General features: G+C 39.4%; 4 protein-coding genes across 6 annotated transcripts; 3 read left to right on the top strand and 1 right to left on the bottom strand.

The window, feature by feature from the left end:
• Window positions 1–720: 720 nt before the first annotated feature.
• Window positions 721–4503, top strand: LOC116206941 (tropinone reductase homolog). Its single transcript, XM_031539780.1, has 5 exons — window positions 721–1044; window positions 1158–1365; window positions 3447–3663; window positions 3819–3925; window positions 4041–4503. The coding sequence occupies exons 1-5, from the start codon at window positions 941–943 to the stop codon at window positions 4221–4223; spliced, it is 819 nt and encodes a 272-aa protein (XP_031395640.1). The 5' UTR covers window positions 721–940; the 3' UTR covers window positions 4224–4503.
• Window positions 4504–7747: 3244 nt separating this feature from the next.
• On the top strand, window positions 7748–11828 carry LOC116208467 (ultraviolet-B receptor UVR8-like). Its single transcript, XM_031541935.1, has 11 exons — window positions 7748–8090; window positions 8737–8810; window positions 8897–8981; window positions 9254–9385; window positions 9467–9688; window positions 9851–10090; window positions 10489–10532; window positions 10745–10927; window positions 11024–11114; window positions 11216–11259; window positions 11341–11828. Exons 1-11 carry the CDS (start codon window positions 7886–7888, stop codon window positions 11458–11460), a joined length of 1440 nt encoding a protein of 479 aa, XP_031397795.1. The 5' UTR covers window positions 7748–7885; the 3' UTR covers window positions 11461–11828.
• A 2889-nt stretch (window positions 11829–14717) lies between these two features.
• On the bottom strand, window positions 14718–16842 carry LOC116209614 (CASP-like protein 5B2). Of its 2 annotated transcripts, none has more exons than XR_004157286.1 (3): window positions 16564–16745; window positions 15998–16198; window positions 14718–15166 (listed from the first exon to the last, which is right to left on the bottom strand). XR_004157286.1 is itself a non-coding variant. In XM_031543312.1 (3 exons), the coding sequence occupies exons 1-3, from the start codon at window positions 16689–16691 to the stop codon at window positions 14951–14953; spliced, it is 477 nt and encodes a 158-aa protein (XP_031399172.1). In that variant the 5' UTR covers window positions 16692–16842; the 3' UTR covers window positions 14737–14950. The 2 variants fall into 2 exon arrangements, 1 of the variants encoding a protein (XP_031399172.1); XM_031543312.1 differs by having other exon boundaries at window positions 14737–15166; window positions 15998–16130; window positions 16564–16842.
• A 1594-nt stretch (window positions 16843–18436) lies between these two features.
• LOC116208648 (NADPH-dependent aldo-keto reductase, chloroplastic-like) lies at window positions 18437–20889 on the top strand. 2 transcript variants are annotated; one of them, XM_031542183.1, is made up of 7 exons: window positions 18439–18720; window positions 18931–18981; window positions 19460–19536; window positions 19634–19721; window positions 19904–20179; window positions 20259–20507; window positions 20605–20889. In XM_031542183.1, exons 1-7 carry the CDS (start codon window positions 18601–18603, stop codon window positions 20689–20691), a joined length of 948 nt encoding a protein of 315 aa, XP_031398043.1. In that variant the 5' UTR covers window positions 18439–18600; the 3' UTR covers window positions 20692–20889. The 2 variants fall into 2 exon arrangements, with proteins under 2 accessions (XP_031398044.1, XP_031398043.1); XM_031542184.1 differs by lacking the exon at window positions 18931–18981 and having other exon boundaries at window positions 18437–18720.
• Window positions 20890–20916: the final 27 nt, after the last annotated feature.

Below are 20916 nucleotides of genomic sequence, written 5' to 3'. Positions count from 1 at the left end.
AAGGGAATATGATTAATAATTTACTTCTTTTTTTTATTATCTAATTGTTTTCTGGGTCTGAGAAAGAACACAATCTTGGGTGTGCAGGGATAGAATTAACTCATCCAGGGTAATTTCCAATCAGATTTCTAGTTTCAGTTAAATATATGTACAAAATTTGAAATTAAATTTTTTGCCCCATAAATTTATGCTATTCCCTGAGATTTTTGCTACTTGATTTTACCCTCTGGATTTTCTTTATAATAAACATTTTTTACCACCTACTAATTAGTTGGAATTAATTCACATATTATAAATCAATGCAACATCTTTTATACTTTTACAGCTTGTTTGGGTATAAGGGAAATGAAAGGAAAGGAAGGGAGCAAAAATTATATGAAATTTTAAAAAGCTCCAATACAAAATCCACACCACTTTCCTCCCCTTTTCTTTGTTTCTCTCGATCGAAATGGAGAGTTGGTATATATTGTAATAAAAATTTCAATGAATTCTCAAATTTACATAATTACTTACCCAAAATTTTTTACGTAAATGACTGTTACCATTTTCAACGATCTTTTTTCCTTTTCATTTAATACTAAAATTTAGCTTTATATCTTATAACGCCTAGTAATCGAAGCCATTTTTCGGAACAATAATTGGCCAAAATAAGTTAAGAATATATCTTAATTTTCATATAATTCTAGATCTATATATATTGGCCATGCATGATATATATATGTGTGTGTGTGTGTGTATAGCTTAACAAATTGTGTTGTCCTCGCCCCTCCCAAAAAAAGAAAAAAAAAAGAATTGCATTAAAAGAATTGCTGTCCCCTGCTTGTGGGTTTATGTATACATGTATATATATGCCCCATAGAAGACGGAGAGTGAGAAGAAAAACAAAAAATAAATAAAATACATAGGGGAAGAGAGTGAGAGAGGGAGAGATCAGAAGCAAATGAACACTCAAATGGCCGCTGGTCCGGAGATTAGCTTCAAAGACCAGAGGTGGTCACTTAAAGGCAAGACTGCTTTGGTCACTGGTGGGACCAGAGGCATCGGGTCAGTTCATTAGTTCCCATATTCTCTTCCTTACCATGCTGTCGAATAATCGATAACCACTGATTGCTGTAGTTCTCGTGTTATCATTCGTCGTACCCACTTTATTGTTACAGGTTTGCGATTGTGGAGGAACTTGCGGCGCTCGGAGCAGCAGTTCATACTTGCTCTAGGAACCAGGTGGAGCTCGATGAACGAGTCCGAGAGTGGCGGGATAAGGGGTTCCGAGTCAGCGGCTCGGTATGCGACCTCTCCTCGAGGCCGCAGCGGGAGGAGCTGATGAAGACCGTTTCTTCTGTATTTGATGGGAAGCTCAACATCCTCGTGAGTACTATATATGCATGCTTCTTTATGACTCTATAAAAATTACCTTGCGCAACCTCTAGTTTCTTCTTAGGCCATTGCCGGGGAAGAGGCTCTTGGCCTCATCCTTGCAAGCCCTATACGTCGTCATGAGCCGGAGTCACATTACAGAGCATGTGGTCCCTTACTGCAAGAAGAGTGCAAATAAAAAATAAATTAAAACAACACTAATAATTTTAGGATGCAAATATTTCTTTTGTGTTTGTTGAGATAAGATGTCTTAATCACGTTTTCGGCCATTTTGAAAGTTGTGTGTGTATACGTTCCATAAAGCCTATGAAAGAACTCTGGCCGGCAGGGGCATATATTATAGTTTATGCCCACAATTAAGACAAGTGGTTTGAAAAATGAGATGAATACTTTCGCTTAGAAAATACGAATTTTAAATTTAATTCTCGTTATTGAAATTATATATATATATACTTTTTTTTTCATTTTTTTATATTGGACTCATTAATCTCTTTTGTAGTCCCAAAAAAAAGAGAGTCCCAAATGGAAAATTGATGACAGCTAGCTAGCTTAGGGCAAACTGCTTTCACAAGAAATTCATGCATGCATGGACCATTTTAATACATTTTCTTTTCTTGGGTATGATTTTTTCAATCATTTTCACTTATTTGAATATTCCCACGAAAAGAGAAGAAATCACTTGAAAACATCCTCGAATAAATTTATGATTTATATATGAAACATTTTAACATGAAAGCCAACAGTCTTTAAAAATACAAAAGACGAGAGGAGAGGTTCAAAAATTGAAAGATGTCATAGAGGTTGATTTCCAAAGGGTGAGAGTTCATTTTTTTCCTGTTACAAGAAAAACTAATAGGTCTAACTAAACTGGCAAAACAAAAACTTAACTAAAGATAGAAAAATAAGGGAAAAAAAAAGAGGTAAGGGACAAGAGAAATTAAATCTAAGATATCTTAAATTGTGTTTGTTTCAATTTAATTTTAAGTGCTGAAAATTTAAGATCTTAATTAATGAAATAAGTGCTTTGAGTGTTTAAGTGAAAATTGCTTGGTTGCAAAAATTCTAAAGGCTGAAAAGTTGGAGTTATTTAAAAATATATTAAAAAATTTGCTTAATACTTTTACTTCCTTTCACTTTTACCCCATTTATATATTTTTATAAAAAAAATTAAAATAAAATAAATTGGAAAAAAAACGAGAGAAACAAGTTTTGGTTTTAATCGGAGGGGAGAGGGGCAGCGATTGCCCCACCCACCACTGTGACATAGGTGGCCGTCGATGAGCACAAAGGTTGACAGTGACCTCGTCTAAGCGGTGGTGGTTGGGGTCGAACGCCATCGCAGCAGAAATCTCCCTCTCTCTCACTTCATTTTCGAAGAGAGAAGGGCAGCAAAATCGGAGCAGTGGGGGTTCCATCGCAGGTGACCCCATACGTTGCTAGCGACCTTTTCTGTGCCAATGGGGGCCAATGACGGAGCCCCACTGTTCTGATTTCGTCCATCTCTCTCTTTGAAATCGAAGAGAGAGGGACGATTGAGGGCAATGGTGCCCCCTATACCAGCAACCATCGTTCAGATGATGTCACTGATCTCAATGAACCGGTGGTGGGACCAATTTGCAAACTAAATAAAACTTAGGGGCACCGTTCTAAATATAAAAATATATATATGTGTGGATAAGCGAATCGCAGAAAACTGAATGATTAGTAATTCTATATTTACTTAATTATTAAGAAAACTCCTTTGATTTATTCAGTAAGTCAAGTCAATTTTTTTCTTTGCTTCATTAAACAAGCTTAATACACTCTTAGTTCCGAGCCGAGAATCCCCTTCCTTAGTGAAAAGCCATTTAGTCTCGTATATATAATATTCTCTTGAAGCTTCACTAGAGTTGTCATATGCTGGAGAAATTAATATATTTCGCTCCGGGTACTTGTACAATTCTCTTTGAAATGATCAGTATAATCACCTTATTCCATCACTTGTACTTTAATAATACCCAATAATTTTTATAAATACATAAAATTATGAGTCATTGCCTGCTTTTATGTGTTAAAAAAAAAAAATTGGGCAGGTGAACAATGCGGCCACAGTTGTGCTGAAAGATGCATTGAGCCACACAGTGGAAGACTACACCCGCATGCTGGGGACAAACCTCGAGTCCCCATACCACTTGTGCCAACTCGCACACCCACTCCTCAAATCCGCCGGCGACGGCAACATCGTCTTTGTCTCGTCTATCGCCGGCGTCATGGCCCTCCCCTCAATTTCCATCTATGCTGCTACCAAAGGTCCATATACTTATGTGTGTATATATATACACAGACAGATATATGGCCAGTGTTTTTTTGTTTTTAATTATTATTCTAATTATTGATAAGAAAATGATACATATTATTTTTTTCCCTCTTGTTTTTTTCGGCTGCATCGTTGTTGATCAAATTAGGGGCCATCAATCAAGTTACGAAGAACTTGGCGTGCGAGTGGGGAAGAGACAACATTCGCGTCAACACGGTCGCACCTTGGGCCGTCAGGACCAACATCGTCAATCCTGTAATGTTCTTCCACAACCACCCCTTATTTCGTGGCAACAACGTTACGAAACATTATTGCCATAATTAACGATACTCATTTTCATTCTTTTCCTTTTCCTTTCTCTTCTTTCCAGAAGGATGTCCCGGAGGCGGATACTGCTAAATACCTGGAACTCCTATCACGGACGCCGCTCCGCCGAATCGGCGAGCCAAACGAGATATCGTCGGTGGTGGCGTTCCTTTGCCTGCAGGCAGCCTCGTACGTCACGGGACAGGTGATCTGCGTCGATGGGGGATACACTGTCTGCGGTTTCTAGAGATGGATCTCGTCCTATGATTAATTTTTTAGCTCTCTCCAATTATTGGGAGATTTGACAGAAAAACAACCTAAATTATGAGCAAGGACTTTTGGTCAAATTAATATCGTTTTTGGAGCACTTCATGCACCGAAAGACGACTGGTGCACTTGGCTCTTTCTAGGGGACCAATTTCTGTGTTGTCAAAATATGTCTGCCGGCAGCGCCATGAATTATTGTTGACATCGAAGGTTCACTTTGGTGAATGGATGATTGAATATGTCTATGTTGTCCACGTAAATGGGTTGCCCTTGCCCTTTTTTTTTAATATAATATATATGTGTATATATATATATATCCGGCAAAAAATATACATATATACATATATATAGATATGCATGGAAAGGTGTAGAGTTTGGTCTAATGGGGGCCAAAGAATAACAAAAAGAAATAGCTGTGGGGTCATACGAGATGCGGATAACTTTTATGAAGAACATCTTGTGCATGTGAAAAGATTTACGGGTTTTCTCGACTCCAAGGAGATCCGCTGTTAATGCAATCGTAGTGGCTTAATTGGATTGTAATTATTCTCGATCGTAACATGTTATAGGTATATTGTTCTACCTAGGACACACCATGTGTTGTGTTCCTTGACTTCTACATTTTCGTGTGTGAGGCCGAAATGGCTCAAAATCATTTTTGTCAAATGTCGGTTGGAATTGATAGCTAGCCACTTTATATGACATGATGATGGGCCTCTTCTAACCATAACGCTGTATCGTGAATTTTCTTATTATCTTGGTTTCAAACAGGCATGTCCAATACAAATAATGAGATGGAATTGACTAAACATCAATAAAGTGAAGAAACCCAACTGATCGTGACCTAATGCTTTATGGGTAGCGTAGCATAGGTAGCATATAGCAGATGGAAATTAAGGAATTTGTTGTCATTTTACAATATCTTCAAGCTTGACTATGATTCCGCTAAGATGCGTAATTAATTCCTAACATATCACTTAGAACCGTTAATTAGATTGTCATCCCAAGTGCGGCACAAAGCGGAAACATATATATGACTTATCTAACTATTAAATTTCCATGGGTCTTATACAGATTTTTGCTCATATTCAGTTAAAAATTCAAGTTGATAAATAGTAGTACTCAAACTATTCATTAACCCATAAATTTTCTTTTTTTCTTTTCCGACGTGAGATGTTTATCTCATTTTACTCCTCAATACCCGCCATCACGTGCAACGTGTGGTCATTTACCTACACGTTGTCACATGCCCTTAATCACCCGCCCTCAACAATTGACCTCGAGCCGGGCTCCTCTTCCGTGCTCGGGCAGTGAGGGGCTAATACGAGGCGCTCTTTTGGCTGCACTCGGACAAACTGGGCCTGACGTGGTACGGGTGCATGCGCATACGCGCGTGAACACGCATACGCGTAACCTGTGCTCTGATACCATATTAAATTTTCATTGGACTTATACAGATATGAGCTCATATCCACTTAAAAACTCAAGCTGATAAGCGGTGATATCCAAACCATATATTAATCCATGAATTTTTTTTCCGATGTGGGGATTTTTACATCATTTTACTCCTCAACACTAACAAATCATGTCTTAGAGCGGTATAACTTTTTGGGAACTAGACTATTCTAATGCCATTACGGTTCGTCTATGTGAATCCAATGAGAGTGTGGTGGGAGAATAACTAAATTTTTTTGTTGACCTAACCAATCGAATTCCGATAAGAAATAAAATATAGTCACATTCTATCAACGTAGATCCATAAACCTTCATTTACGTAACTTAAACATCTAGCTTAACTGACGGACATGTGCTCTTCTATAGTTTCTGGTACGAAGTTTGTATGATACTACTCGACAAGTAATTTTAAGATGATTCTTTGTCGCATGTAAATTAGAAAAATACGAGAGAAACACTATAACCTTATAGTTTTTTTTTTCAGGAAATTAACTAACATATATCAAAATTTTATCTAAATTTGGAGACTACTAATTAGTTTTTCATCATCTATCTATTTTATTGGTGGGTGTATTAATTAATCATTCAAAAAACTTCTTCAAGATTAACACGAGAGCATCACTAAATAGAGGACCACTTTAGAAATTCACCAACGGGGTAGGACGAGGAGAAGACAAGTTCACCTGAAATTTTTCTTATCGACACGTGTCACCTCCACAGCCATCCCCTCTCAGGGGTAACGTGATGGAGATTCTTCGTACACGCAATATGACTGATCAGTGGCCTAATCCAATAGTCGTCCAACCACACAAAGGAATTAAAATAAAAATTAATTATTAAAAAAACACGAAATTTAACATTTTTTTTAATTTAACACGATCTTTAAAAAATAATATGTAAATACATAATTTTTACATTTTTTTCATAAATATAACATTATTTTTGGAGAGTCGTATAGAAATGCATGACTTTTGCACTTTTTTTCTAAATATAACAATTTAAAATATAGCACATAAAGGCACGGTTTTCAGGTTTAGATGCGTATCTATCACGACGTCAATTATTCTGTCAGATTGTAACGATAACGGCTAATGTGGAGTTAAAGATGCTACGTGGCATAACATGATTGGACGAGTAGACCCCACAAGTTCTTATTTAATTAAAAAATAATTAAAAAATTAAAAGAAAAGAAATATGATTCAACTTAAGAAGAGGAAAGGGGAAGGGGAATGATGGCGGTGGCTGCGCCGGTGGCTACCATTTCTCAATTGGGGTCGTCAGCTGCAACATAATCCTAATTATGTGGGTGGTGGTCATAATTGTGGCACTCATCTCCGAAATCAAAAGAGCCTTGAAATTGGGGAATTTTTCATTTTGATTGCGGGGACCCCATTTGCGACCTCCACAATCTACAATCCGTTCCCCCCCCTTTTTTAAGAAAAAAATCTAATTTTAAAATTTTTAAATTATTTTTAGTTAAATAAAAATATATGGGACCCATTTGTCCAATTATATTGTGCCACGAGACGCCGTTAACTGTTACCGTTACATTTGACGAATAATTGACGTCGTACAAGAATTGCAGCAAAAACTGAATGTCGTGTTTTTTGTGTTATTTTTTAAAAATTTATATTTAAGAAAAAAAAGACGAAAGTCGTGTATTTCTGTATTATTCTCAAAATGTCGTGCTATATTTAAAAAAAATTAAATGTCATATATTTATGTGCTATTTTTTAAATGTTATATTTTAAAAATAGCGTAAAGGTAATGTTTTTGGTAATTAACCCTTAAAATAAATAAAAAGAGCAATAAAGAACTGTGGCCAATGGGGACCCACCACGTGGCTCTCAACGAGGGGGCGTGGAGCCCGAGCAATGTTCCTCAGCTCCTTCCAGAAACATCCAGCAGCTTCAGCGCCCCAAAAGAATAATCCGCACTCCCGGCCCTGATCCCGCCACGCGTCCCACGTCCACGTGGCATCCGACGTGGCTCGCCCTGCGTCGCTGCATTTGATACGGGGCCCCTCAAAGATTTATTAGTTTAATAAACGGGACCAACGTGTCCCCCGATTTCTTCTCTTCCTCCTCCTCTTCTTCTTCTTCCGTCGATTCACTTCGCCGGAGTACAGCGCTGAGAGACGTTTTCGCTTCGGATTCGACGTCGGAGGATCGCCGGCTACGGATTCGGATGGCCACGAATGGCGGTGGAGGTGTACAGAGAGAGGCGGAGGCGGCGGTGGGTGGGCGGAATCTGGTCTATGTCTGGGGCTACCTCCCCGGAGCTTCGGTTGAGAAGTCGCCGATTGCAGCTCCGGTGGAAATCCGGCTTGGTGGAGGCGATTCCTGGAAGGACGTCTGCGGCGGTGGCTGTGGATTCGCCATGGCAATTTCAGGTCAGTTTCTGCTTGGCTTTCTCCAATTTTTGGCTGATTTCGTGACGGGGAACTCTCTCTCCCGAGTTCCAATCAGGTCAGCGTCCCTTACATTTTCGTGTAGGCTTCGGTTGTTTGGATGTGATCTGAGCGGATCGAGAACTCTTTTACTAGGAATTATTCCCAGCTATATCAGTGAGCATTGTGCCACGCATCACTTTGAGCTGAATCCAACATCGAAGTTCGCATTGTGGACTCAACGATTGTATGATTGTCGAGTATCGAGTAGTCCTGTTACTGGACATTGGAGAATCGCATGGAATTGGATGCTTTCTGTGATAATCCTCCAGCTTAAAGCATCCTTGCTCTCAAAGTTCTGATCTTGCATTTTTTATCTGCTCACTGCTATTTACTTGTTCTGAACTTAAGCTGAGCTAGAAAGTGCGCTTGATCTCCTACTCGTTGTGAGCTAATCCTTAAAGACAAAGAGAGGAGCAACAATCTAACCACTTCTTCGATATACCGGAGATATTTGAAGCGTTGATTTGATCCATCAGAAGCTACGCTGCTCTTTTCAATTTGTTTTTCGCCCTCTCATTTTCTCTGGTTCGAGTTGAAGTTCTTATTGCTGATATATTTTCTTTTATTACCAAATGTGGCGTATCAGAGTCGGGAAAGTTGATAACATGGGGTTCGGCAGATGATGAAGGTCAAAGCTACGTAGCTTCAGGAAAGCATGGGGTAATGCAGTTATCTTCTGGCTCGTCTGGTTTGCAATTCTGCTTTCTTTAAATTGAATATGCACTTTTTTTATTGCACCATTCAAGGAAATTCCAGAGCCCTTTCCTCTTCCAACGGAGGCGTCAATCGTGAGGGCTGCTGCTGGTTGGGCCCATTGTGTTTCTGTTACAGGTAGTTTTTTCTGCTTGTTGATTATCTCCTCTTTGATGTACCTCATTGTTTTACAGTAACTTATATGGTTCTTTTTACATGTAAACCACTTAAATCAGAACTGCTTAATTAGGTCACCCTTCCTATTGTGCCATGAACCTTGATTTGACCCCCGGAATTTAGAGGACTGGATTGGCACAGCAACATATTTCCCATCACAGACATGCTATTTGGGATTAATATTGTCATTAACCACCGGGTGCTTTCATACTTCTTACATTTGAAAATTACAGAGGCAGGTGAAATATACACTTGGGGTTGGAAAGAGTGCGTTCCTTCTAGCAAAGCTGTCTCCGATATGGCTTTTGGAGGAGGCTCCCAAAAGGACACGAGTGGAAGACAAAGCTCTACAGCGACTGAACAAGGTAATTTGAAAATCAATTAAAAGTTTATAAATGTAAATTGTTGCTGTTATCAACAAGTTTTCACCAAAAATATTTTTGCAGTGAGCCCCAAGTCTCAAAGCTCAAATTCAGCGCAGGCCAGTGACAAGAAGGCAGGAGAGGAAATCTCCAAGCGAAGGAAAACATCATCTACTAAGCAAGAACTTGAGAGTATGGCTCCTGGAGATGAAACGTTTACATTGCCACCTTGTTTAGTGAACCTGGGTCCTGGTGTGAGGATTAGTACGGTTGCTGCTGGAGGACGCCACACCTTAGCATTGTCAGGTGAACCTATGGTTGTGTTTCCTGTGGAAGTTCCTGGTAGTGCGTCTGCCACTCTGTGGTTACAAAATATAGTTTTGTAGGTCATTTGAAGTTCGAAGATATGGAAGGTTTTTGATATAAAGCAAGACTCCTGATGCATCATATTTTTACGCAAAGTTTCAGATATGGGGCAGGTTTGGGGTTGGGGCTATGGTGGTGAAGGACAGCTAGGTTTGGGATCTCGGATAAAAATGGTTTCCTCTCCCCATCTTATACCTTGCATTCAGCCCCCTAGCCTCAGAAAGGATGGAACCTTAATAGGTAACAATGGTAGCATAAGCTCAGCAATGCAAATGTCAAAAGCCCCTGGAAGCTGTGTGAAGCAAATTGCTTGTGGAGGTCGGCATAGTGCAGTTCTAACAGGTTAGTACTCTTTGTTATGTGGGCTCTGACACTTGGTACTTGGGGACACTTGGGGACATTCATAACAGTTTTGAGAGAACAATGAAACATAAACAGTTGCTTTGGTGGTGGTTTTCTTTCCAAGTGTCAGCCACATTAATTTGTTCCCATCCTGGATTATATATGGAAAGACGGATGTCCTTAGGCCTCTATAAATGCAAAATATGTACACATGTATGTTATGTTTTCTGCATTGGTCTGCAACTTTATTTTGACTGTGGCAGCTCAGAGTTGGAAAAAATATATTGACTGTGCTGCGCTGCTGGCTGCTTCTATATCTATGCAATGGTGGGTGCCTGTTTACTTCAATGTCTAGCACATTTTCCACCTTATTTTCGTACCTAAACTTTTTCTTGTAGATTCTGGAGCATTGCATACATTTGGATGGGGACTTTATGGACAGGTGAGCTCTGTCATTAATATTTTAGGACCTCCTTTGAAGATATACCGCATCGATAAGTGATCTAAAGCCTCTGGGCTGTTGACGGGAGTTAGATATAGCTATTTTCTGAAGGAGCAAAGAATCCTTAAAGCATTCAAACTTAATATTTTCTCCCTGTACTATCTTGATCTTATATCCTTTCACTCAAATTCTTCTCTGCTCTTCTAATCCAGTGTGGACACGGGAATACAAATGATCAACTAAGACCAACATGTGTGTCTTCCTTAGTGGGAAATGCAATTGGGGGTATTGCTGCCGGTTTGTGGCATACTTTGTGCGTCACTGTTGATGGACATGTGTACACCTTTGGTGGGAATCAGTTTGGACAACTCGGAACAGGAACGGAACATGCAGAGGTACACCCTTTGTAATAGTTTTGAGTTAAAGATGCATTCTACTTCCATGGAAATGTGAGGGATTGTTCTCAGTGTCTCTGCATATGTATGATCCAGACCGTACCGAGGCTTCTGGACTGTCCTGGTCTGAAAGAGAAGCACGTGAAGATGGTGTCATCTGGAGCCCGCCATAATGCAGTGCTAACAGGTAATGTCTCCTACTCTCCTACCTAATATTGATCATATACTCTTTTTGTCTTCCTTTAATACACGGATTCTTATGCTTTCTGTCTCACATGTATCGAAAAGATGATGGTCAAGTTTTTAGCTGGGGATGGAACAAATATGGGCAGGTAACAACTCCTGAACTCTCATTTAAGATGAATTTGTGAAGATTCTTGCCTCTCAAGCCCACTTCTACTTTGCACGTACAGTTGGGTTTGGGCGACACCATCGACCGAAATATCCCTTCCCGAGTTTCCTTTGAGGGCTTTGTTCCGAAAAACATTGCCTGTGGCTGGTGGCACACTCTATTGCTGGCTGAGGAACCTTGAGGCAGAGGCTTTTGAAACGCCATTGATTGATGCTGCGAAGGACGAGCAACAGTTTTGGTAGATAGCGGTTCCTCTTGCTCTTGACCTGGTGGAGCAGTTCCTTGATGTACATTGTGTAACTTTGTCCAGCATAATGTACAGAAGAAATATTTCCCGGTCCTCGGGAGCCACTTTCAGCAATTACCCTGAATGATTCTGTAGGGCTTTTCTGTACGTAAGGTTTTAGATTGCAGCTGGTGCTCGTATCAGTACGGAGCACATTGTCGGTTGGACAGTTTCATTTCTTTGCAGTGAGAGACTCGACAGTGCTTGTTTCACTGTATCATTTCTTCCGGGTTCCCCGTAATGTAAACTTTTTCAGACTGCAAGGTTGGCTCGAGATGATAACGGTTAAATGAGAAGAAAATGAAGCAGAACCACCACCCAGTAGCGGCCACAGTTATTGGATCCTAATCTATTCAATCATGTCAAATAAGTTACGGGGCAACTATACCTCGGAGTGCAGGGAGTCCTCGACTTGTCTTGCGAGTACTTGGAAAGACCATTGAGCAGTTACATAATCCAAATAATATATGATGTTTCGATTTAAAAGCACAATTTGAAATTTTATTCGACAAGTATTTGTCCTGTTCCTTGTAGTGATAGTATCTAGCAGATTAACATGGCACAAGGCTATGGCGGGAATACTTAAGCCGGTATTGTGTAGAGTGATATTGGTGTTCGCTGAGCCACAGCAAAGGTCAAAGCCTTACCATGGCCTAACTCGACCCATGATTGAGTCCTTCGGAAACGAGGCAAGCCATCGGACACCCACTCTGGCGGCCAGGATGGCGGTGTTTGAAGGGACAAGTTTTTTCTTTTTTGGCCAGAAAACAAGGTAACTTGACGCACAATGTTTATCGACAATCTGATAGAGAACTTCGTCTGTAAGCAGCTGCCGACCTCCCCTAGTTTTATCCATATCCATCTTCAGAGTTTGGATCAATACGACATAAACAAGTAGATGTTCGAGGTTACAAGAAAAAGGCAAGATACTAAAAAGCGCCTATTTTCGATCGCTTTCGTTGAAAATTATGGTAAAGCCACGAACTTTAGCTAAAACTTAGGTGCAATCAACATTGGCCAAGCAAATTAACAATTAATTTCTTTGCACCAACCGCATGAAGAAATCCTATCATAGTTGCGTGAAAAAACACCAATCAAATTGAAGTAAATAGAAAAATGAGTATTAACCGCTCGAGTACTAGACATAATTGTTCTTAAATATAACATTCTTATTAATTGGTTTTTTTCTTGTCACATCATTGTGAGATATGATCATTTAAAATCTCAATCAACATCGAATTTTATTATATCCTCGACATTTCCTAATTATGACAAGAAAGGAAAATAGAAATAAAAAAAATAATTTTCACCACATACATGTGGCATGTAGATAGTAATGTAACTTATAAATACGTATCCTTTGGAAGATGAAACCGGCACGCAGAAATTTAAAAAAGAACAACAACCCCGCCAATCGTATTGAGATGTGTTTCAAAGTCATCAAACTAATCTTACAATGATTAAAAATTTTACAATATTGAATAAAGTGAAGGGAGTGTGACTTGGACGAGAAGAAGAAAGAACGCATGTGGTTTACAAAGTGTTTTCACGTACCTTTCGAGGCCTTCGTGCGGGTTTGCCTCTAAAGCTCTGCGTGGCTGTCTTTCTCTATTTTTCTACTCTTTCATTTTATTTTTTTGGACTCAAAAGATAAATTATTGAAAATATTATTGCCCGAGAAAATAGTCTACATTTTCTAGGAGTATTTTATTTTCGGGAAATAAATCATCGATTTTCTGATTTCCATATTTATCGTGCGGCGAACTAAATAAGATTCGTAAAATTAACAAAAAAGTGATGTTATTCCCATTTGACAAGTTTATTTAGTTTTCTCGGTATTTCATTACGTCAAGCAGCGAGACAGAACTATTTAAGCATTTTACGTACTTGTTTATATTAAGTAAGGGAAATAATTTGCACATATCGTAGGTTTATCTGTTTGTGAGTGATTATAATTGATCTAATCCATCAAGGAATTGTATTGACCAAGTAAATGTTTTGTTTGAATAAAGGAGGAGACTGATATGGTGCTTTTTGCCACATCATCAACCTTTTCCTTCCCTTTTTAAAAGCCCATCCCTCCACCTCTCCTAATTAGTGAACTCTAACCTTTTTCTTTTCTGTGAGAGCTGCAACGATGGAAGGTCTCATACCCTTTGTGTACAGAACACTTGTGGAGCACAAGAATACGGGAAGGCAAGGGCCCCTGAGCTCGTGGCTCGACGAGTCGCCCTCGGCCTCGTACCTGAGACTTGCTGGGGACTCAGGTCGGTCTCAAAACGCCAATCTTCTCCAGTCAGATTATGGTGTCTCCGTGGCTTCTCTCCCACCCTCCAGAGAAGCGAGTCTGCGTGCTTCCACCTCTGAAGTCATCGTGTCTACGGGCATCGAGTCACCGGTCTCTCGACTGACCTCACGTCGTGTTGCCGGTAACTACGGCTATTGAATTGCTGGATATGCTAATCAAGTACATGCCGCAGCATAAAGTATACCTTCGGCACTTGTCAGTATATATTGTATGGTTACAGGATGGTACGTTATATCTTCCTATGGTTCCATTTCTCCTCTTTTCTCTTTTCTTTTTTCTTTTTTTTCAACGTCGTATTGTAATGAGATCGATAAGCGCGTCGTGAAAACCAAATCAAGGAACACGCGCCAAGGTAGTTAAAGATTAAGATAATGTACATTAGATGTTTGTAATGTCTCAGAAAGTTGAATGATGGCCGAATGGCCAAAACCGGTTAGTTGTGTATTTCAGCTTAGCTCTGTGTATTTCCTTCTCTTCTCCTCCTCAACTTTGCCTCTTCTTTCACTCTCATCGCCCTGAAAGGCTGACTAGCAATTAGTTCGGGTAAAGGAGACTGTTTCCCCATTATTCAGGATTCGGTCCAAAGAAGCTTTCATGGTAAGTCGAACACATTAATGATCAAATAAGAGAACTCGGTTTTCAATCCCACAAAACGACTAATGTAAGTGAGAAAAGGAATTCATTTCGGGAAGTCAGGAGTCATAACTGACAAACACCGACCCAAGAGTTCAAAGTCAGGGATATTACCTTTGGCATACACTTTTGAAGTAAGATAACTTCGCGAAAATTAAAAGATTATATAACCCATTTATTGGAAGTTCTCAAGAGGAAGGGGAGGGGAGACTGTCGCAACTGCCCGGAGGTCCAACTCACGTGTGATAAAAGGATAGATTAAACTTTATCTAAAATCCTAAAAGCGGGAAAGTTCATTAACATACACCAGAAAGCTGTATCGAAACATTGAAGGAATATGGAATCATGATGATACGATACCACTCAAAAGGGAGCAACTGCATTTACATGACAACCAGAGGCATCAAGACTTTGTACAGTCACTCCAATCCAACAGGCAGTGTATCAAAGATGTGGATTGTTAGAAAATGAGGCCAAGATCCACAACATTACTTGAAAAGACATGAAGAGGAGACCCCATGCAATGAATGCGAAAATGACCGAGATTTCATACATTAGACATGGGAGATGAGATCGATTGCAGAGCTCAAAGTCATGCAAATAGAGGACTATAATTCCTGCTGATGAGCACGCTGCTGCTAGTGATAGCATTGATGTCACCTGCAAATTCCGAAAGTGAACCTTTAAGTTCCGGCTTATATTGTTTATAAGAATTTTATGTTATGGGTTCGCACTTACGTAACACAGAAAGTACAGAGACTTGGGTTAGATTGACTGCAAACAGAATGTGAAGGCAATATTTGATAACTGAGCTTTCAGTTTGATTATAGTTCAGGGAAATTTTTTCAGCACAGAAGGATAAACTATGAGAAGATGCATATGGACAGTCAAAGCACAGCCTAAAGATACAATGGGGCAATAGTGAAAACTGCAAGGAATTCTCACTGTCATCAAGTTATTGGCAATACATAACAAGTACATCAAGCAATTGTTCAATTCCAGATGAATTATTCAGCTAATCAGGAAAATGCATCATCCTGGTGTTAGTGGGCAGTGAGCATTCACAAAAGCGTCAAAGTTAAGGTGGTTATAGTGCTATTGCTGGAACGAAGCATCCAAGTTACCCTCTTCTGAAACTCAATAAAGAAAAATTATTGTCAAATTTGAGATTAAAATATATATATATATATATATATCAACAGATCGAAATTGCGGATATAGCAGCTTGCTCTGAAATGAAAGGATTAACTGCCTCATAATGCTAACAAATCCACATACAAGCACTCACACTGGAAATATTCTGCGGAGTCAATAGTTATAAGCTCATGATGCTCTATATATATTTGAAAATAAATCAAATGAAATTTGCAGTTTCTTGGAGCAATCAGTTTCAAAATAAATCATGTCGAGAATAAAATGCTATGCTAACCCATTAAAGATAACAGGGTATAGTGAACAAACTGTAATGAGTCTAAAGGAACAGATGAATACCCAGTCTCCAATGGCAAAGAAGCTCACAGAAACTGGATTTTGCAAGTCCCTGTTTTTCTTCAGAGCATAGGCATCGAGGCACGCAAGTGCAAAGCTATATAAGACTTGAAATCCCATCGATGCAACCAAATAGCTGTCAAGACGGAATAATCCCTCCGAAGTGAACAAACAATAGGAAATAGATCCCATTCGTTTATGTTCCTGCCCCGTTAGTGCAACATCCCCAAAACTCCACTAAGTAAGATACATCATATAAGCACAGTAGATTCAGACAAATTCAACATTGTTTACGGAATATTCAGACGCTCCTGATCCAACGTAACAAGTCATTAGTATCACAGGCAATGATAAGTCCAAGTCATTGGCCATCACAACTAAAATTATCCTAGACCAGGGCAAATCGAGCGAGCTGTGATACAATCGAATCATCAACGTATGAACCAAAAGCTCGATTTTTGAGGTCAATTTCCATGCTATCCATGAGGATCATCACAGAGCTCAACAAGAACACCCATACAAATGCAGTAATGACAAAAACAGGGAAGCAAGATTAGACGACGTCGTACCTAAAAGCTGTGAACTTGGAGGTGTCCCCGCTGCTGAGCATGGCGGAGATGGAAGCGGCAGCGAAACCGAACTGCCCCGTCCTCATCATCAGCCCGCTCACTGTCCCCGGCCTCCCCAAGATCTTCATCCCCTTCTTCCACCCTTTCTGCTGAAAAGGGTCCCCGGCGCAACTGGGTCGTCGGAATCCCGGCAAATCGGAGGAGATAAGCAATTGGGTCGAAGAACGATTCGCCCTTTATTCCTGGTCCTTTCGGGTTCTGTGAATTTGCCAAAACGAAAACAACATTTGATGGATTCCGAGGAAAAAACACATTCCAACTTATTTATGATTTTGATCCTCGTAATTTCATTCAAGACCGATTTAGTCCTCAAAATATTTTTATTTCTAGTTTAGTCCCTTTGCTTTGATTGTCGGGCTATTTCAGTCCCCACAGTAAATGTCCAGCAGCGAGTAGCCTACTTAATACAGTTGAGATAGTGTCTTTTGGAATGAATGTAGAACCAAACCTTTGAAAATCCACCGCTCAAATCGCAAAATCAAGTATTGGCCGGTCGAAACTTTTTTAGATTTCCACTATTGACATATATAAGAAAGGAGCACGATAATTCTACCTAAATATCGAACTTGCGACCTCTTGATCACCAGGCGATGACTTGCGTCACTACGCTATACTTTTTTTTTATCTTAAAAGAAGTAATTTATAGAGGCTAATTCAAACGTGCTATATATATATATAGTGCCAACAAAAGTGCTATATTTAATTTGGTGTGTATCTTAATATTCGAGAGTCCAATAAGTCCCGATTAGTCTAGTTCAGGTCAAGACGGGCCATTAAAAGATAAATCTCTTTCAGAGTGAATTTTTTCTATTCAGAAAACTAGAATTCAATGCCTTATTTAAGAATAATAAATGTCGATCATTTGAACTAATCCATATTGGTTAGAATGCATCATATTAAAGTGTATCAGAAAGAGAGTTGAGTAGTAACGCAACCAAATTTAACCTAATTTAACTTTACTTTACTTTTCCGTAAATTCAACAACACAACCATTACTTTTCTATTTTTTTCTTCAAACTTTCTCTAATACTTTTTCTTATCTATTATTACAATTCATTTTTTAATATTAAATTATCACAATTATTCAATATTTTTTTCTCAATTTCAACATTTTTTCCTTAATTGAACAATACAACTATTACTTTTTTTTTCAAATTCTCTTACATACTTTTTTCAACTACTTTTATCTTCATCTCATTAAATCAAACTTAATTTCGTTACTAAACGCAATGTTATTATCTAAGATGAAGTTTATTATTCTTTTAAAGGTACATTCCAATAACAACCTCTGTAATTTCATTAATGAACAACAAGTCCCGTCGAAATAGATATTTTGTTTGGAAACGAAGTTAAGATGAAACTTATTATTCTTTTAAAGGTACATTCCAGTAACAACCTCTGTAGTTTCATTAATGGACAACGGGTTCGTCGAAATAGATATTTCGTTTAGAAATGAAATGAAATTTAACTTAATTTAAGTTCACTTTAATTTTTCCTCAATTCAACAATACAATCATTACATTTTTTTCTTTAATTTAATAATAACTTCTCTTACATATTTTTTTTCTTATTTATTATAATCATTAATTTTTAATACTAAATTTTTTCAACTATTAACAATACAATCATAATTTTCTTTTCTTATTCAATTTTATAATAAATTTTCTCAATTACTTTTGTCTTTATCTCGTAAAATCAAATAAAATCATAATCACACTCCATTACTAAACGCATTGGGACCTTTAAATATAATTTTTAATTAAAAAAATCTAAAAATCTAAAAATATTTAAAAACTGAAAATAAAGAAAGGGAGGCGGCGGCGTTGGAGGCTCCTCCGCCTTCTTCTCGAGCTGAAAATCAGTAATAAAAATCTCACCTTTCACTCTTCTAACAGCTGCTTCCACCTGTCTACTCTCCTCCATTGTTGGCTCAGACGGTCCAAATATCCGTTGAAGATCTCATCATTCGGTCCGAGGATGTCGGGCGATGCTGCCTTCTTCCAGTTGAACACCGGAGCTAAGATCCCCTCCGTCGGACTCGGCACGTCAAAGGCCGATCTCGCCATAGTTGGGGATGCCCTCCCCAAAGCCATAGCGGTACGCGCCCATCAATTCGCGCGGTCGGGTATTACGGTGTCATGTGCCAATTCGGTTTTGAATTCCCGGAAAACCATAAAGCTTGTTACTGTAATTGTAACACGTGGATAATGGTGACGATGGTTCGAGTGTGATCTCCGTACTTTGTCAAGCGCACCTTCTTCCTTTCAGCTCGATTTTACATATGTGATTTGGTGTGTGTGGATGTAGGCCGGCTACCGACATATTGATTGTGCCCGACTCTACGGTAACGAGAAGGAGGTGCTGCAGTACTAGTACTCCCTACGTTTTGTCTAAATGCTCTGTAAAATTGTTGACACCTTCCCTGTCGGATAGGCAGATACTGATTTGAAGTACTTTGCAATCAGCAGTTGCTCCTAATTACAGAGACATTGCCTGCTCTTTCTCGGGCTGACTGGAGACAACTTAGACAACTTATCACGTCCGGCCCGTGGAGGGTCCCATAGAACTCACATGATGTTTTGAATTGTCTTGCTTTATTTCTCTTTTTGGATAAGTTGAAATTCTGGATAAATGTCTCCATCTTTTTTTAAGAAATGTTGAAGCCTTCTCCCCTAGCAGAAAGATTCAGGCTTTAGTGCTTTATTTACATTTCTGTTGCTGAATTGTTGCTAAAAGAAGAAATTGCCCCAAGAAAGCTTGATCTTCCGAAGAGAGAAATCATCTTGACCATCCTTTGGTTTATCACTACTGACGCACCTTATCTTATCTTCGATAGATTGGATCTGCCCTAAAGAAATTGTTTGATGATGGCGTAGTGAATCGCAGAGATCTATGGATCACCTCCAAACTTTGGTTTGCCTTTTACTCTCTCCCTTTCTTGCTTTTGTAGGTTCTCTTCCTGCTATTAGTGCTAGTCAATCTATAACTCAGAAATTCAATCACGTTGTAGGAGTACCGACCATGCACCAGAAGATGTGCCCAAGGCATTAGATCAGACATTGAGAGACTTGCAGCTCGACTGCGTGGATCTTTATCTTGTATGTATAATCAATTCCATATTTTGCTTTCCAGGTTGCATTGCTGTGGCCTGTCGAAATGGTGAAAATCCTATTTCATTTCTTGGTTTGTGGTCAAAATGAAATCATGGTTGACAGTATCGATCTGGTTTATGTTTTCAGTAATTGATATCAATTACATATTTTTTCTCTTGTGATATAAGATCCATTGGCCAGCGAGCATGAAGCAGGGCTCAGTCGGGATCAGCCCCGAAAACCTTACCAAGCCTGACATAACAAGCACATGGAAGGCTATGGAGGCTCTCTATGATTCAGGAAAGGCTCGGGCTATTGGAGTTAGCAACTTCTCCATAAAGAAGCTTGGGGAACTGTTAAAGATCGCCAGGGTCCCGCCTGCTGTGAACCAAGTGGAGTGCCACCCAGTGTGGCAACAACCGAAGCTCCATGAGTTCTGCAAGTCTAATGGAGTCCATTTATCCGTAAGCAAACCTCTTCCCGCCATAGCCTCTTCGAAATAATTAATAGAATGCATTACACGACTTCCTGTCATCCTCTCAGGGCTATTCTCCATTGGGTTCACCAGCATCGAGTTCTGTAAGGACCCTGGTGCTCAAGGATCCAGTGCTTAATTTGATTGCGCAAAAACTAGGTAAGACTCCAGCCCAGGTAGCCCTTCGCTGGGGCCTGCAGGCAGGCCACAGTGTGCTGCCGAAGAGCACTAATGAGGTGAGGCTCAAAGAAAATTTGGACATTCTCAATTGGTCGATTCCCAATGACCTTCTCACCAAGTTCGCTGAAATCCCTCAGGCAAGTACCCAACTCCTATCTATGTCACTGCTGATTAAAAAGTGGGTCCACGAATGAAGTAATTGACAGCTTTCCGTGTCTGTTATCCATTACGTAGGAGAGGCCCATCAAAGGCACGGGTTTCGTGCATGAGACGCTGGGCTACTACAAGTCCTTGGAAGAGTTATGGGATGGCGAGCTCTGAAAGGAATTTATTGGAGAAGATACTTTGTCTGTTCCCATCTGCCTCATTAATGCAGTCTAATATCGTCTTCGGTGCAGAATGAGTATTGATAATGCATCTACTACATCTATTTGTATCTGGCCCTGAACTAATGCGAGGCATTAGTATTTGCATCTGGCGCTCAACTTATTTCTTTTCAAGATATTGCTCAAGCATATATGTCCGAGGAAATGTATTTCTCAAATG

Source organism: Punica granatum, chromosome 5, assembly GCF_007655135.1.
Source record: "Punica granatum isolate Tunisia-2019 chromosome 5, ASM765513v2, whole genome shotgun sequence".
Taxonomy (NCBI): Eukaryota; Viridiplantae; Streptophyta; class Magnoliopsida; order Myrtales; family Lythraceae; genus Punica; species Punica granatum.
This window is presented reverse-complemented; position numbering and strand designations above follow the sequence as displayed.

Bases quoted from the DNA above. Each gene is read 5' to 3' on its own strand.
- LOC116208467 (XM_031541935.1), top strand. From the start codon at position 7,886: ATGGCCACGAATGGCGGTGGAGGTGTACAGAGAGAGGCGGAGGCGGCG. The intron at 8,811-8,896 runs GTAATGCAGTTA...GCACCATTCAAG, and splicing joins TAGCTTCAGGAAAGCATGGG to GAAATTCCAGAGCCCTTTCC. The intron at 9,386-9,466 runs GTAATTTGAAAA...ATATTTTTGCAG, and splicing joins CTCTACAGCGACTGAACAAG to TGAGCCCCAAGTCTCAAAGC.
- LOC116209614 (XM_031543312.1), bottom strand. From the start codon at position 16,691: ATGAAGATCTTGGGGAGGCCGGGGACAGTGAGCGGGCTGATGATGAGG. The intron at 16,131-16,563 runs GTACGACGTCGT...CCGTCTTGACAG, and splicing joins TCCAAGTTCACAGCTTTTAG to CTATTTGGTTGCATCGATGG. The intron at 15,167-15,997 runs GTATTCATCTGT...CGGAATTTGCAG, and splicing joins TCTTTGCCATTGGAGACTGG to GTGACATCAATGCTATCACT.
- LOC116206941 (XM_031539780.1), top strand. From the start codon at position 941: ATGAACACTCAAATGGCCGCTGGTCCGGAGATTAGCTTCAAAGACCAG. The intron at 1,366-3,446 runs GTGAGTACTATA...AAAATTGGGCAG, and splicing joins ATGGGAAGCTCAACATCCTC to GTGAACAATGCGGCCACAGT. The intron at 3,926-4,040 runs GTAATGTTCTTC...TCTTCTTTCCAG, and splicing joins GGACCAACATCGTCAATCCT to AAGGATGTCCCGGAGGCGGA.
- LOC116208648 (XM_031542183.1), top strand. From the start codon at position 18,601: ATGTCGGGCGATGCTGCCTTCTTCCAGTTGAACACCGGAGCTAAGATC. The intron at 18,982-19,459 runs GTGCTGCAGTAC...TATCTTCGATAG, and splicing joins TCTACGGTAACGAGAAGGAG to ATTGGATCTGCCCTAAAGAA. The intron at 19,537-19,633 runs GTTTGCCTTTTA...ATCACGTTGTAG, and splicing joins TGGATCACCTCCAAACTTTG to GAGTACCGACCATGCACCAG.